General features: G+C 45.6%; 1 protein-coding gene across 1 annotated transcript in view; it reads left to right on the forward strand.

Moving 5' to 3' along the window:
- The window catches only part of LOC126260246 (trypsin beta-like), a 35,184-nt gene extending 24,585 nt beyond the window's left edge, over positions 1-10,599 (forward strand). The window contains exons 5-7 of the mRNA XM_049957563.1: positions 7,820-7,936; positions 8,103-8,246; positions 10,384-10,599. Of these exons, the coding sequence (XP_049813520.1) occupies positions 7,820-7,936; positions 8,103-8,246; positions 10,384-10,530 (408 nt within the window). The 3' untranslated portion in view covers positions 10,531-10,599. The remainder of the gene's footprint in view (positions 1-7,819; positions 7,937-8,102; positions 8,247-10,383) is intronic.
- Positions 10,600-14,293: the final 3,694 nt, after the last annotated feature.

The following is a 14,293-nucleotide window of genomic DNA, read 5'->3' on the forward strand; positions in this document are numbered from 1 at the left end:
CCCTAGCGTTACTGGCCGCGTTAGAGGGCAACAACTCTACAGCCAGATGTCCCCGGCTGCATCCATGAGAAATTTCAAGGTTCCCTGCGCATGCCCACAGTTCCTCGATCCATTTTTCGACAGGTGGCATAGCGGTACATTCCACTACCGGTCAAGAATTGCTGGATACTGATCAACGAATCTGGCGCCTTGAGGCTTGCGCATTGCAAACACAGACTGACATAAACAGGAGGCTGCATTCATAACCAAGCAGCGCGTTTTAGAGCCTGGAGACATCGGCAAGTTGCGCCAATTAAATGCTACAGAGATTTCACGACAAGGTTCGCCGTTTCTCCCAATGGCCTTTTCTAATATTTCTTCGTCGGGCGTTTGACTATAGAGCACCACATTTCACCACCCAAACGGATTTCTCAACAGAGAAAGTTACACTTGAGAGAAAACAATCACATATAGTAAAATAATAACGAAAACATAGGCACACTAGCTAAGCTGTTATAAACTTCACACCCACCAACAGACGTATTTATTTTCCTTTGGGCTATACGTGTGGTGTACAGATTTTCTTCGCAACTTGACTTTTAGCTGGGATCTGGTTGGCTCTGAGCACTATGCGACTTAACTTCTGAGGTCATCAGTCGCCTAGAACTTAGAACTAATTAAACCTAACTAACCTAAGGACATCACACACATCCATGCCCGAGGTAGGATTCGAACTTGCGACCGTAGCGGTCGCTCGGCTCCAAGCTGGGATCTACTGCTTACTCAAAATGATAGTCGTATTCATCAAAATGTCATTCATTGCTTTACGGTCGTCCAATACCATCCGTTCCAAAGACAAGTCCGTCGTTTCTGGGAGCCATGAACTTTCATTTGAAGGAGTTACGGCCCTAAAATCGATGAACTCATCATTACACAGTGGACGGAACATCGAATGATACACTGTCGAAGCTGAAGGTCTGAATTTCACTTAAAACTAATGACATTGAGAAAGTGTATCTTAATTGTCAATCACACTCCTCAGTCTGAGATCTGATGCTGCCCACTGACATAGAAAGTCAACTCTGACTCATGTAAAGAAATTCTCACAGATTATTGTCCTGTACGCAATGTGTGCCAAATATACCAATGTCGTCATGGCGTACCTCAAAACTAAAAGTTGTACGTTATAGATTTTAAAAGAATTAAGTTAATAACGGTAATTCCGTATTGAGGATACTCCAAAAAAACTTCATTGTACACTTTATTTTTCGGCTAAAAGATACTTTCACCCTTTGATCATTTTGAGTTATTCAGCAGAGACAGAGAGAGACAGAGAATACAACCTGAATGTTGCTTCACGACTTTATAACCTTTTTACTTATTAAGGAGGCCAAATCAAATTTTGTGAACAAACAATAACTTGAATCCCGTATCATTATAAAATCGTCTCACAGGCACTAACTGAAACCTGTTGAGGTTTCACTTCTATTTATAAATCTATGTAACAAATGTCCCAATACCCATACGCACCTATCGTTAAAGAAACTTCAAAAATAATAGAACATAGAAAACAACAGTTGCTCCTGCGTTGGATTTAAAATACACTCCTGGAAATTGAAATAAGAACACCGTGAATTCATTGTCCCAGGAAGGGGAAACTTTATTGACACATTCCTGGGGTCAGATACATCACATGATCACACTGACAGAACCACAGGCACATAGACACAGGCAACAGACCATGCACAATGTCGGCACTAGTACAGTGTATATCCACCTTTCGCAGCAATGCAGGCTGCTATTCTCCCATGGAGACGATCGTAGAGATGCTGGATATAGTCCTGTGGAACGGCTTGCCATGCCATTTCCACCTGGCGCCTCAGTTGGACCAGCGTTCGTGCTGGACGTGCAGACCGCGTGAGACGACGCTTCATCCAGTCCCAAACATGCTCAATGGGGGACAGATCCGGAGATCTTGCTGGCCAGGGTAGTTGACTTACACCTTCTAGAGCACGTAGGGTGGCACGGGATACATGCGGACGTGCATTGTCCTGTTGGAACAGCAAGTTCCCTTGTCGGTCTAGGAATGGTAGAACGATGGGTTCGATGACGGTTTGGCTGTACCGTGCACTATTCAGTGTCCCCTCGACGATCACCAGTGGTGTACGGCCAGTGTAGGAGATCGCTCCCCACACCATGGTGCTGGGTGTTGGCCCTGTGTGCCTCGGTCGTATGCAGTCCTGATTGTGGCGCTCACCTGCACGGCGCCAAACACGCATACGACCATCATTGGCACCGAGGCAGAAGCGACTCTCATCGCTGAAGACGACACGTCTCTATTCGTCCCTCCATTGACGCCTGTCGCGACACCACTGGAGGCGGGCTGCACGATGTTGGGGCGTGAGCGGAAGACGGCCTAACGGTGTGCGGGACCGTAGCCCAGCTTCATGGAGACGCTTGCGAATGGTCCTCGCCGATACCCCAGGAGCAACAGTGTCCCTAATTTGCTGGGAAGTGGCGGTGCGGTCCCCTACGGCACTGCGTAGGATCCTACGGTCTTGGTGTGCATCCGTGCGTCGCTGCGGTCCGGTCCCAGGTCGACGGGCACGTGCACCTTCCGCCGACCACTGGCGACAACATCGATGTACTGTGGAGACCTCACGCCCCACGTGTTGAGCAATTCGGCGGTACGTCCACCCGGCCTCCCGCATGCCCACTATACGCCCTCGCTCAAAGTCCGTCAACTGCACATACGGTTCACGTCCACGCTGTCGCGGCATGCTACCAGTGTTAAAGACTGCGATGGAGCTCCGTATGCCACGGCAAACTGGCTGACACTGACGGCGGCGGTGCACAAATGCTGCGCAGCTAGCGCCATTCGACGGCCAACACCGCGGTTCCTGGTGTGTCCGCTGTGCCGTGCGTGTGATCATTGCTTGTACAGCCCTCTCTCAGTGTCCGGAGCAAGTATGGTGGGTCTGACACACCGGTGTCAATGTGTTCTTTTTTCCATTTCCAGGAGTGTAACTGTGAGCATTAGTAAATCTGCAGGCATATCGAAGCATGGACAAATCCAAAATAACGAGGCTGGAACGCATGTACTAACCAATGCAGCTTGAGTAGGGCCGACATCCCAGACGATTGCTCACTTCAGTACAGGTTTTAAGACACGTTGTTTTTGTTGTCGTCTTCAGTCCAGAGACTGGTTTGATGCAGCTCTCCATGCTACCCTATCCTGTTCAAGCTTCTTCAACACCGAGTAACTATTGCAACCTACATCCTTTTGAATCTCTTAGTGTATTCATCTCTTGGTCTTCCTCTACGATTTTTACCCTCAACGCTTCCCTCCAATACTAACTTGGTGATCCCTTGATGCCTCAGAACGTATCCTACCAACCGACCTCTTCTTTTACTCAGGTTGTACCACAAATTCCTCTTCTCCCCAATTCTTTTCAGTACCTCCTCATTAGTACGTGATATACCCATGTAATCTTCAGCATTTCGAAAGCTTCTATTCTCTTCTTGTCTAAACTATTTATCGTCCATGTTTCGCTTCCATATATGGCTACGTTTGTCCTAAGGCATACATAGACAAAATATGTAATATTTACATGAGTGGTACACAGCTCATGGGCCCAAAACCAAAAACGACACGGGAATTAATAGCACACAACTGAGACTTTTCGATCTACAAGTACTTAAGGGAAATAGAAATTTATGTAACTAAATAAGAGTAGACTATAACACACACGAGCCTTTCAACCTTAACGGAAAATAATAGTTATAGATATCTGAAACTTAATAAAGAATGCAAGGAGTAGTAGTGCAGGTACATTTTTATAGATTTAAGTCAACTGACAATAAAAACACTTTTAAGAATATGTGAAACGTATAAAAATACAAGCACCAATAATGATAATAATACGGTGCTTCACCAACACATCTTGTAACAGAGTCAATGTTTAACCTCGGCAGTTGCACATAGTGGAGACGCTGATTCACGCGAAAGGCATTGTCCAAACAAAAGCCAGCGGAATATATCACGCCTCCTCACGTCAGTAACACCAAACAAAACTCGGTAGCTAAACACATGGTTTTTCACGAATAGCAGCAGGAAGTTAACAGCATGAGACTTGCCGAATTCCTGTGTCAGTCCCAGGAGAATTTTGGGATGGTGTACGTGTGCACGTCCACCAAGCAACGCAGTTCAGAGGCAGGGCCGATCACACTCAATGGTATTGCTTGGCACCGCACAGACAGAGGGACGAGGCGGCTCTCAAGTACGCATTTGCACGCTGTCCACGCTATTCATCCGCCATTGAAACCCCCCGAGCGGACGGCCAGAGCAAGAAAGCCCAGGCCACAATCCAGGAAGGTTCCTGCCATTTACAGAACTCCAAACAAACCGCCCCAGTGTGACCTGCGCATGGGCTTACGTCGAAAAGCGCTGAGAAGGCCCACCTCATGGGATGCCAGAGAAACAGCAGCTAAGCAAGGAAACCCGAATAGGTTCCGCGTCACAGCTACTGGTAGGAGCACGTGCACGCTTCATCAAGTGCAGTATGGTTTAATGGTATATAATTAATACGAGAAAAGAATGTACACACCTGGAAATTGAAATAAAAACACCGTGAATTCATTGTCCCAGGAAGGGGAAACTTTATTGACACATTCCTGGGGTCAGATACATCACATGATCACACTGACAGAACCACAGGCACATAGACACAGGCAACAGAGCATGCACAATGTCGGCACTAGTACAGTGTATATCCACCTTTCGCAGCAATGCAGGCTGCTAATCTCCCATGGAGACGATCGTAGAGATGCTGGATGTAGTCCTGTGGAACGGCTTGCCATGCCATTTCCACCTGGCGCCTCAGTTGGACCAGCGTTCGTGCTGGACGTGCAGACCGCGTGAGACGACGCTTCATCCAGTCCCAAACATGCTCAATGGGGGACAGATCCGGAGATCTTGCTGGCCAGGGTAGTTGACTTACACCTTCTAGAGCACGTTGGGTGGCACGGGATACATGCGGACGTGCATTGTCCTGTTGGAACAGCAAGTTCCCTTGCCGGTCTAGGAATGGTAGAACGATGGGTTCGATGATGGTTTGGATGTACCGTGCACTATTCAGTGTCCCCTCGACGATCACCAGTGGTGTACGGCCAGTGTAGGATATCGCTCCCCACACCATGATGCCGGGTGTTGGCCCTGTGTGCCTCGGTCGTATGCCGTCCTGATTGTGGCGCTCACCTGCACGGCGCCAAACACGCATACGACCATCATTGGCACCAAGGCAGAAGCGACTCTCATCGCTGAAGACGACACGTCTCCATTCGTCCCTCCATTCACGCCTGTCGCGACACCACTGGAGGCGGGCTGCACGATGTTGGGGCGTGAGCGGAAGACGGCCTAACGGTGTGCGGGACCGTAGCCCAGCTTCATGGAGACGGTTGCGAATGGTCCTCGCCGATACCCCAGGAGCAACAGTGTCCCTAATTTGCTGGGAAGTGGCGGTGCGGTCCCCTACGGCACTGCGTAGGATCCTACGGTCTTGGAGTGCATCCGTGCGTCGCTGCGGTCCGGTCCCAGGTCGACGGGCACGTGCACCTTCCGCCGACCACTGGCGACAACATCGATGTACTGTGGAGACCTCACGCCCCACGTGTTGAGCAATTCGGCGGTACGTCCACCCGGCCTCCCGCATGCCCACTATACGCCCTCGCTCAGAGTCCGTCAACTGCACATACGGTTCACGTCCACGCTGTCGCGGCATGCTACCAGTGTTAAAGGCTGCGATGGAGCTCCGTATGCCACGGCAAACTGGCTGACACTGACGGCGGCGGTGCACAAATGCTGTGCAGCTAGCGCCATTCGACGGCCAACACCGCGGTTCCTGGTGTGTCCGCTGTGCCGTGCGTGTGATCATTGCTTGTACAGCCCTCTCGCAGTGTCCGGAGCAAGTATGGTGGGTCTGACACAACGGTGTCAATGTGTTCTTTTTTCCATTTCCAGGAGTGTATTAACCGTACATGACGAAAAAAATTGCAACACCAATAAGAAGTTTTTCGACAGAAACGAAAGTTCGTAGGCGTGTTTCTGCATCTGAAGGATGACGTCTATTCAAACTTCGCGCTGTTCATGTGAGAAGATGACAATCAGATTTGCTTTAAATGCAAAATGAAACGGTTGTGAGCGTTAGTTACCTTTGACATTGGACGTGGTGGGTTGATGCCAGTCAAGAGCGCTCTTAAGGCACCAAAGACGGCATAAACAACACTTCACTCGGTTTGAATGAGATCTTGTAATAGGGCTACGAGAAGTTGAATGTTCCTTCTGCCATACTGCACAAAGGCTTGGCAGGAATGAGCCACTGCCCATGGTCGCTGGGAGCGGCAGTCATGAGAATGTGCGGCTGTAAGGAGACCGGGCTCCGGACGACCACGTGGCACTACTGAGACGGATGCAAATGTGTTCGGCGTGTGGCTCTGGTGTGTCTAAATGCACCTGCAGCAGAAATCCGAGAAGCAGTTGGCACCACAGTGACACAACGACCTGTTGCAAATCTGTTACTTCAAGTGTAATTCTCAGTCACACGCCCTGTAGCGTGCATTGCGAACCACCGCTACTTGCGGCTTCAGTGGTGTCAAGCGAGAGCTCACTGGAGGTCAGAGTGAAAGTCTGTTGTGTTTTCTTATGAAAGCTAGATCAGCCTTGTTACTAGTGCTGACCATCTTTTGGGTAGAAGGAGGCCAGTTGTGGACCTGCAACCAACCTGTCTGCGTGCTAGCCACACTGGGCCAACACCTGGAGTTGTATACTGGGGTGAGACTGCTTGTAGTTGTTATCCCATGGAATATGACTTCAAATTTGTATGTCAATCGCTGTGATTAGGTCTTTTGAGCTGCCATTTGTGAACAATGCTGCAGAGAGTGGTTTCCAAAAGGTAACGTTCGCACACATACCGTTGTTGTAGTTCAACATGCTCTACAGAGTGTCGAGATATTGCCTTGGCCCGGTCGTTCATCAACTCTGTCTCAAATCGAACACATATGGGACATCAGAGGACGACTTGGCTCTGAGCATTATGGGACTCAACTGCTGTGGTCATAAGTCCCCTAGAACTTAGAACTACTTAAACCTAACTAACCTAAGGACATCACACACATCAATGCCCAAGGCAGGATTCGAACCTGCTACCGTAGCGGTCGCGCGGTTCCAGACTGTAGCGCCTAGAACCGCTCGGCCACTCCGGCCTTCCACAACTTGGCCAGCATCGTCCACAATCACGATTACCCGTCACTATATTGACCGATGAAGTGCAACAGACATGGAACTCTATCCCATAAATTGACTTTCACGAAGTGTACAGCACAGTGCATGCATGTTTACACGCCTGCATTCAACGATCTGGCGATTACAGCGTTTATTAACGTATCAGAACCTTGCATTTGCAGTGGCATATCTCGCGCTTACATTAATCTGTGGTCTTGTAATGTAAATCTCTTAAATACGTTGCCTTGACAAATGTATTCCCGAAATTTCATTACTCTGCATTAATTATTTTTTATGCTGCTTTTTTTCCATCACATTAGTTTGGTATTGGTTGCTTAGTTTTTGGCTAGCCCAAGGACATTAGGAGGCAGCCAGAATATCAGGATTAACATAGTGGCAGCACAGTAAAACACAAGTCTTCGATACTGGATAACTACTGCATGATGTAAAGCGATTGCTGCGTCACACAAATTAGTTGGAGTAGACCTACAAGACTAGTGGCAGTTACTAATGTACGGGAGAGTCCACTGTCAGCTTACAGTGTTGTCTAATTTCTTGCAGCTGTCGCAGTCGCTGTCGTTCTCGTCGACCATAGCGGCCGTCTCCCTTCCGTCATCCGGTCAGCAGACATCCGCCGGCGCCACTGGCACTGTGGTTGGCTGGGGATCCACCTCAAAGGTGAGACCACTGATGTCACCAGTTTAAAGTAGGAATGGGGGTCAGAACACCCAGCCGTGTCGACTGGGTGATGATGATGTTGATGTTGCTGATGATGACGATGATTGAAGCGAGACAATGAAATCTGGTGCAGACATACAACGGTGACACATACTCTTTGTTTCAGTCATCCGCTGTCAGCAGCCTGCGCAAGGTCAACGTCGCCGTGTGGTCGGACTCGGACTGCCAGGCGACGTACTCGGACTACATCTACCTCTTTATGCCGGCCATGAACATCTGCGCTGGAGACTCAGGCAAAGGGTCATGCGATGTGAGTTGCGATCTTTTCTTACCTACAATATTGCACTCCCCCGGCTCGTGCCTTCCAGCTGCCTGGCTGTACGAAACTTTTTACCCGTTCACGACGATATTACTGTTCCCATTTTACCACTCAGCTATAGTCGTTCTCTAAGTAGTAACTTACAGAACATATTTCACTAGAAATATGTGTAACGTCCCATACGTAGACCAACGATCAGAGGGTGCACCACCAAGGTGATTTCTAACATCTGTCACTTGAATTATGAGAACTAGTCAATTAATTATCAACAGAATCATTGTGATAAACTTGACTCGTATTTTTATACTAGTTTTAGACACACACAATTCCATTTCTTCTGTCAGTAAACAACTGCTTAATAGCATTTTACGCGCTCTACGAGGATACGCACACACCATGCACCGGAGAGTGATTAGAATTTTATAAATAAGAGCGTGCCAGTCCAGGACGACCGGAGAAAAGTGATGCTGGCCCACAGTGCCACATACCACCCCTAAGCTCCTGCATTGGTGACGCAGTAATAGTAATAACCTACGTTGATGACACGACTATGGAGATAACTTATGCATTTTGTAAGTGGATATATGGGTAGCAGTACAACGTCAAACCACTGAATTGAGACACCAGCATTTGGGAATTGTGAGAGACGGTCAATAAATAAGTCCAAACATTTTTACACACACACACACAGACACACACACACACACACATATAGGGACAATCCCGTAGGACATATTCTGTTGTTCACCACACGTACGTGCTCGGATACGAAAAACTAGCGCGTGTAGATTCGACTTTAAAGAGATATGTCGTTCTATGAAGCTCGACTCATCAACTAAAGACAATTCGAAATTCTTCCACAAGATTACATATAAAAAGGGTCCGACTGACGCGGTGCTTCTATAATTGCGTAACGTATGTTACCTAGCTTCGTTGCAACACTTCTTTCGTTATATGAAATCGATGTTTTCTTTGCCTAATCATTCAGAGCTTTCAACTAAATTGTTGCTCACTGTCTGTTCTTTGTCGAACCAAACCATGATAAAATTACGGACTAAACCCTGGTGAAATAATATTTGTATTTTTGCGGATAAATGCACTTATCTATGTACGACTGCGATCATTTCTTTATGCACTTGTACTTCCTAAATTAACACAACATTCCTTAGACATTCTCATAATGGAAAGGTTTCTCGGCAGAATGCTCCAAGAACCACTGATCACAAATCAAATGCAAAGGAAAGCGGAATATGAGAGGGAATTAGACTGACTGAAGTTCATGTTGATAAAAATGTGCATTTATTATAATCAAATTCCACCACCACGTCCACACACAGTGAACACACCGTGAACAAGTATTGATTTTACATGATCCCTTACCCAACAACGAAAAACATTTGTACACTTCAATATTCTGATCAACAGCATAGTCCTTTTGGGAGGAATCAGGATGTCAGCCACCGCGCAACCTCGCTCGAGGAAAGTTTCTTTTGAGCAGAACTGGCCTATTTAGAATTATTGAGGCAAACACGCTTCAGATTTTTCTAAAGTGCTGCCGGAAATTCAGTCTACCACGTGGACCTCTCCATTCCCAAAACTTACATATATTAACGACGCTGAAGACGTTAGAGTCTTTTTATTTTTCGCAGGGGTAGAGGAATATTGTGGTTGTGTTAGGCTGATACGAAATAATAAGAATCTGGGGTGTGAAACGAAACAACGAGGTACGTGTAAGTTGATAAGCTGGTAAACCAGGCCGGCCGGAGTGTCCGAGCGGTTCTAGGCGCTTCAGTCTGGAACCGCGCAACCGCTACGGTCGCAGGTTCGAATCCTACTCGGGCATGGATGTGTGTGATGTCGTTAGGTTAGTTAGGTTTAAGTAGTTCTAAGTTCTAGGGGACTGATGACCTCAGAATTTAAGTCCCTTAGTGCTCAGAGCCATTTGGTAAACCAGATGCAGCTAGTGGTTTTCGATGCTTATCTGACCACGCCTGATTAAATGGTTTCCTTGGATCAACTTTTGGCTCGGAGACTTCAAAGGACAGCGTTAGATTCGTTGATAGCGTTCTAAGAGCATTCGCGAGTTACATGATATCTGAACCTTAACAATTTCTTCCTTCTTTTTCAGGGTGACGACGGTGGCCCCCTACTGGTGAACGGCCAACAGGTGGGAATCTCCTCGTGGAATGGGTACGATTGTGCCACTTCACAGTATCCAGGTGTCTTTGTTGAAGTTTCCTACTACGTCGACTGGATCAATCAGAATACACGATGATGTCGGCAGATGCGAATTTTAGCTTGCTGTGAAATATTACCTTAAAATACTAAATGTACAAAAAATAAATACTCCTTTCTCTCAGTGTTTACTTTAATAAATGTCTGAAAAAAGCCTTAAGAATTTAGGTTCAATTTGTTCTTAATCACTAACCGATTGGACGGTGACATAACCTCCAAATGAATAACTGCATTTGCTTATGGGAAAAGAGAATCTTCGGAACTTAATTACAAACGAACGTTGAGAACACACTTTTCATATACTCTAGAAGAACGGAAAATTCGGTATTCTTCGTTTTCCAGAACTGCAAAAAAAAAAAAAAAAAAAAAAAAAAAAAAAAAAAAAAAAAAAAAAAAAAGAAGAAGGCTCCGAGCACTATGGAACTTGGCACTTAACTTCTGAGGTCATCAGCCCCTAGAACTCAGAACTACTTCAACCTAACTAACCTACGGACATCACACACATCCATGTCCGAGGCAGGATTCGAACCTGTGACATTAGCGGTCGCGCGGTTCCAGACTGTAGCACCTAGAAGCGCTCGGCCACTCCGGCCGGCCCTGAACTGCAGTCACTAAATATTATTATTAACATGGCTGCATGAGATGTCAGTTTTTATAAATAACAATTAGGTGGAACAGCTTGAGATACGCTTTTTCTTGAAGCTGTTGGTGGCTAGAAGTTTTCCATTCCTCTAGCACAGAAGCGAGAACGTGCGATACAAGAAGATATGGAATATCGATAAAACTATCTTCGGTAACATTTACAATGACATAGTATTCTGTATTTATAGCAGTTATTATGGATATAGTCCTTTATTTCTGAACATAAATTTCTTGACATGCTATTAGGATTTTCAACTAGTGTGTGAACTTCTGACTAAGCTTTCCGCTCTCTCGTTGGCGGTCTAGCGAGAATTCAGATGTTTTAGTTATGCAAGTCTCTGCATCACCATTCTGTTCGTTCACACATCGTGAAGATCGCTTACCCTGTTACAGTGCCTTTGTGTTACATATAAGCAGATGCCCACTAGAGGAAACTGTTAGTAGAATGTCGTAACAGTAATTAAACTGAATACAAATTTGTAGGCGAAAGGCCCAGAAACCGAAGGAGTATTTGTTTCTATCCTGTATGCATATAAAAATCAGAGGCTTCTGCACTGACTAGTAGAGTTGAAGACTAGGAGTCACTGGAAGCAACTGCAAATAATAATGTAGAATAACTGTTTCATAACTGTTTCCGTGATTTTTTCTTATGGTACCTCCCTTTTCGATAAAAGCAAGGTTACTTTTTTTTAATGAGATCATTTCCGCTTTTGGCTGTTACAACATTATTCATTCGACTGCAATTTCGACATGTTGTCATTTCCAAGCATTCTGAAAACAGGCGGAAGTCAAATATAATAAACGTAATTATGAATTTGAAAAACTCTGAAAGTGAAAATTTTAAAGTTACTTACGTGGGATGTTGTAACCCTCTCAATAATACAAAATGGTGCAATGCTGTGTAACAGCTTTGGATGACGTGTTGTAAATATAACAGTTGTTCCGTATACCATATAGAGCTCGTGAAAGAATTATGTAAACGCTGAAATTTAAATTGTGTGTAGTCGGCTTGGTAACTGGATCACAAATGCGGCAATGGTGTACACATATAGAGAGTATGACCTACGACGTCCGAAGATGGTAATATATAGAGTTGATGTCAAGGAATTTGTGAAATGTATGCGTAGAAAAGAGAAAAGTGACGGACATATATAAGAAATAAATACGTAATCAAAGAATAATATTGAGAATATAGATTAAAAGTAGACAAAAAGATGGAGTGGCTATTACGTCAAAATAAAACAGTATCTCAAAATGCAAATATTGTAGAGGGACCTAATATCTCAGATACAGATCAAAGTATTCATCCACATGCGTAAAACAAGTATAGGGAAGGCTACTCTATTTAAGAACACTACTTACAAAATTAATACAAAAAGAGCAGTTGAACAAGTAAGAACCATTGATATACTTTTGGTATAAATTTTGACGACAGTTTTCATTCGATGAAAAAAACCGATTCCTGCCATTACCCTATTACACGCCTTGGAGAGAAAGAAATTATTGAGTCAGTGTAATATACATCTACACCTACATCTACATACATACTCCGCAATCCACCATACGGTGCGTGGCTGAGGGTACCTCGGATCACAACTAGTATCTTCTCTCCCTGTTCCACTCCCAAACAGAATAAGGGAAAAATGACTGCCTATATGCCTCTGTACGACCCTAAATCTCTCTTATCTTATCTTTATGGTCTTTACGCAAAATATAAGTTGGCGGCAGTAAAATTGTACTGCTGTCAGCCTCAAATGCTGGTTCTCTAAATTTCCTCAGTAGCGATTCACGAAAAGAAAGCCCCCTTTCCTCAATAGACTCCCACCCGAGTTCCTGAAGCATTTCCGTAACACTCGCGTGATGATCAAACCTACCAGTAACAAATCTAGCTGCCCGCCTCTGAATTGCTTCTATGTACTCCCTCAATCCGACCTGATAGGGATCCCAAACGTTCGAGCAGTACTCAAGAATAGGTCGTATTAGTGTTTTATAAGCGGTCTCCTTTACAGATGAACCACATCTTCCCAAAATTCTACCAATGAACCGAAGACGACTATCCGCCTTCCCCACAACTGCCATTACATGCTTGTCCCACTTCACATCGCTCTGCAATGTTACGCCCAAATATTTAATCTACGTGACTGTGTCAAGTGCTACACTACTAATGGAGTATTCAAACGTTATAGGATGCTTTTTCTTATTCATCTGCATTAATTTACATTTATCTTTATTTAGAGTTAGCTGCCATTCTTTACACCAATCACAAACCCTGTCCAAGTCATCTTGTATCCTCCTACAGTCACTCAACGACGACATCTTCCCGTACACCACAGCATCATCAGCAAACAGCCGCGCATTGCTATCCACCCTGTCCAAAAGATCATTTATGTAGATAGAAAACAACAGCGGACCTACTACACAATCTGCTAGTTTCCATTCGATACAGACCTGCCGAGCAACATTTTGTAGTAGCTCATCTTAAAGTATCGGAAAACTACATAGAATACCATAGAGTACATACTCCTTATCATTCAGTAGACAGGTGTTTGCAGTGAATCCATGTTTCATCGCCTGTGACGAAGTCCGACAAAAACTTGCCATGAACAGCCCCGTAACGTCCCAGCAATTCAGCACAGATGATCCTTTGTTGCTCTTTATGGTCTTGTGTTAGGCAATGAGGAGGCCAGAGAGCATACAGCTTTGAATACCCCAACTGGTGGACGAGTGTATCAGCACCACCAACAGATATTCACAGTTGTGCAGTGAGGTGTTTGACTGAAAAGGAGAGTGTCCGCACGTTCGAACATTTCAGGAGTCACAGAAGTGTGCAGAGCGCTGGCACTCGGGAGATAGGACACGTTCCCACGACCTTGTTGTGATGATGGCTGACACCTCGCCCAACGACTCACCTTGCTTTTATTCACAACCACGTCTCCGTAGACATACTGGTTCAAATGATTCAAATGGCTCTCAGCACTCTGCGACTTGACATCTGAGGTCATCAGTCCGATAGAACTAAGAACTACTAAAACCTAACTAACGCTAAGGACATCACACGCATCCATGCCCGAGGCAGGATTCGAACCTGCGACCGTAGCGGTCGTGCGGTTCCAGACTGAAGCCCCTAGAACCGCTCGGCCACCACGGCCGGCAGACATACT

Source organism: Schistocerca nitens, chromosome 5 (genome assembly GCF_023898315.1).
Source record: "Schistocerca nitens isolate TAMUIC-IGC-003100 chromosome 5, iqSchNite1.1, whole genome shotgun sequence".
NCBI lineage: Eukaryota > Metazoa > Arthropoda > Insecta > Orthoptera > Acrididae > Schistocerca > Schistocerca nitens.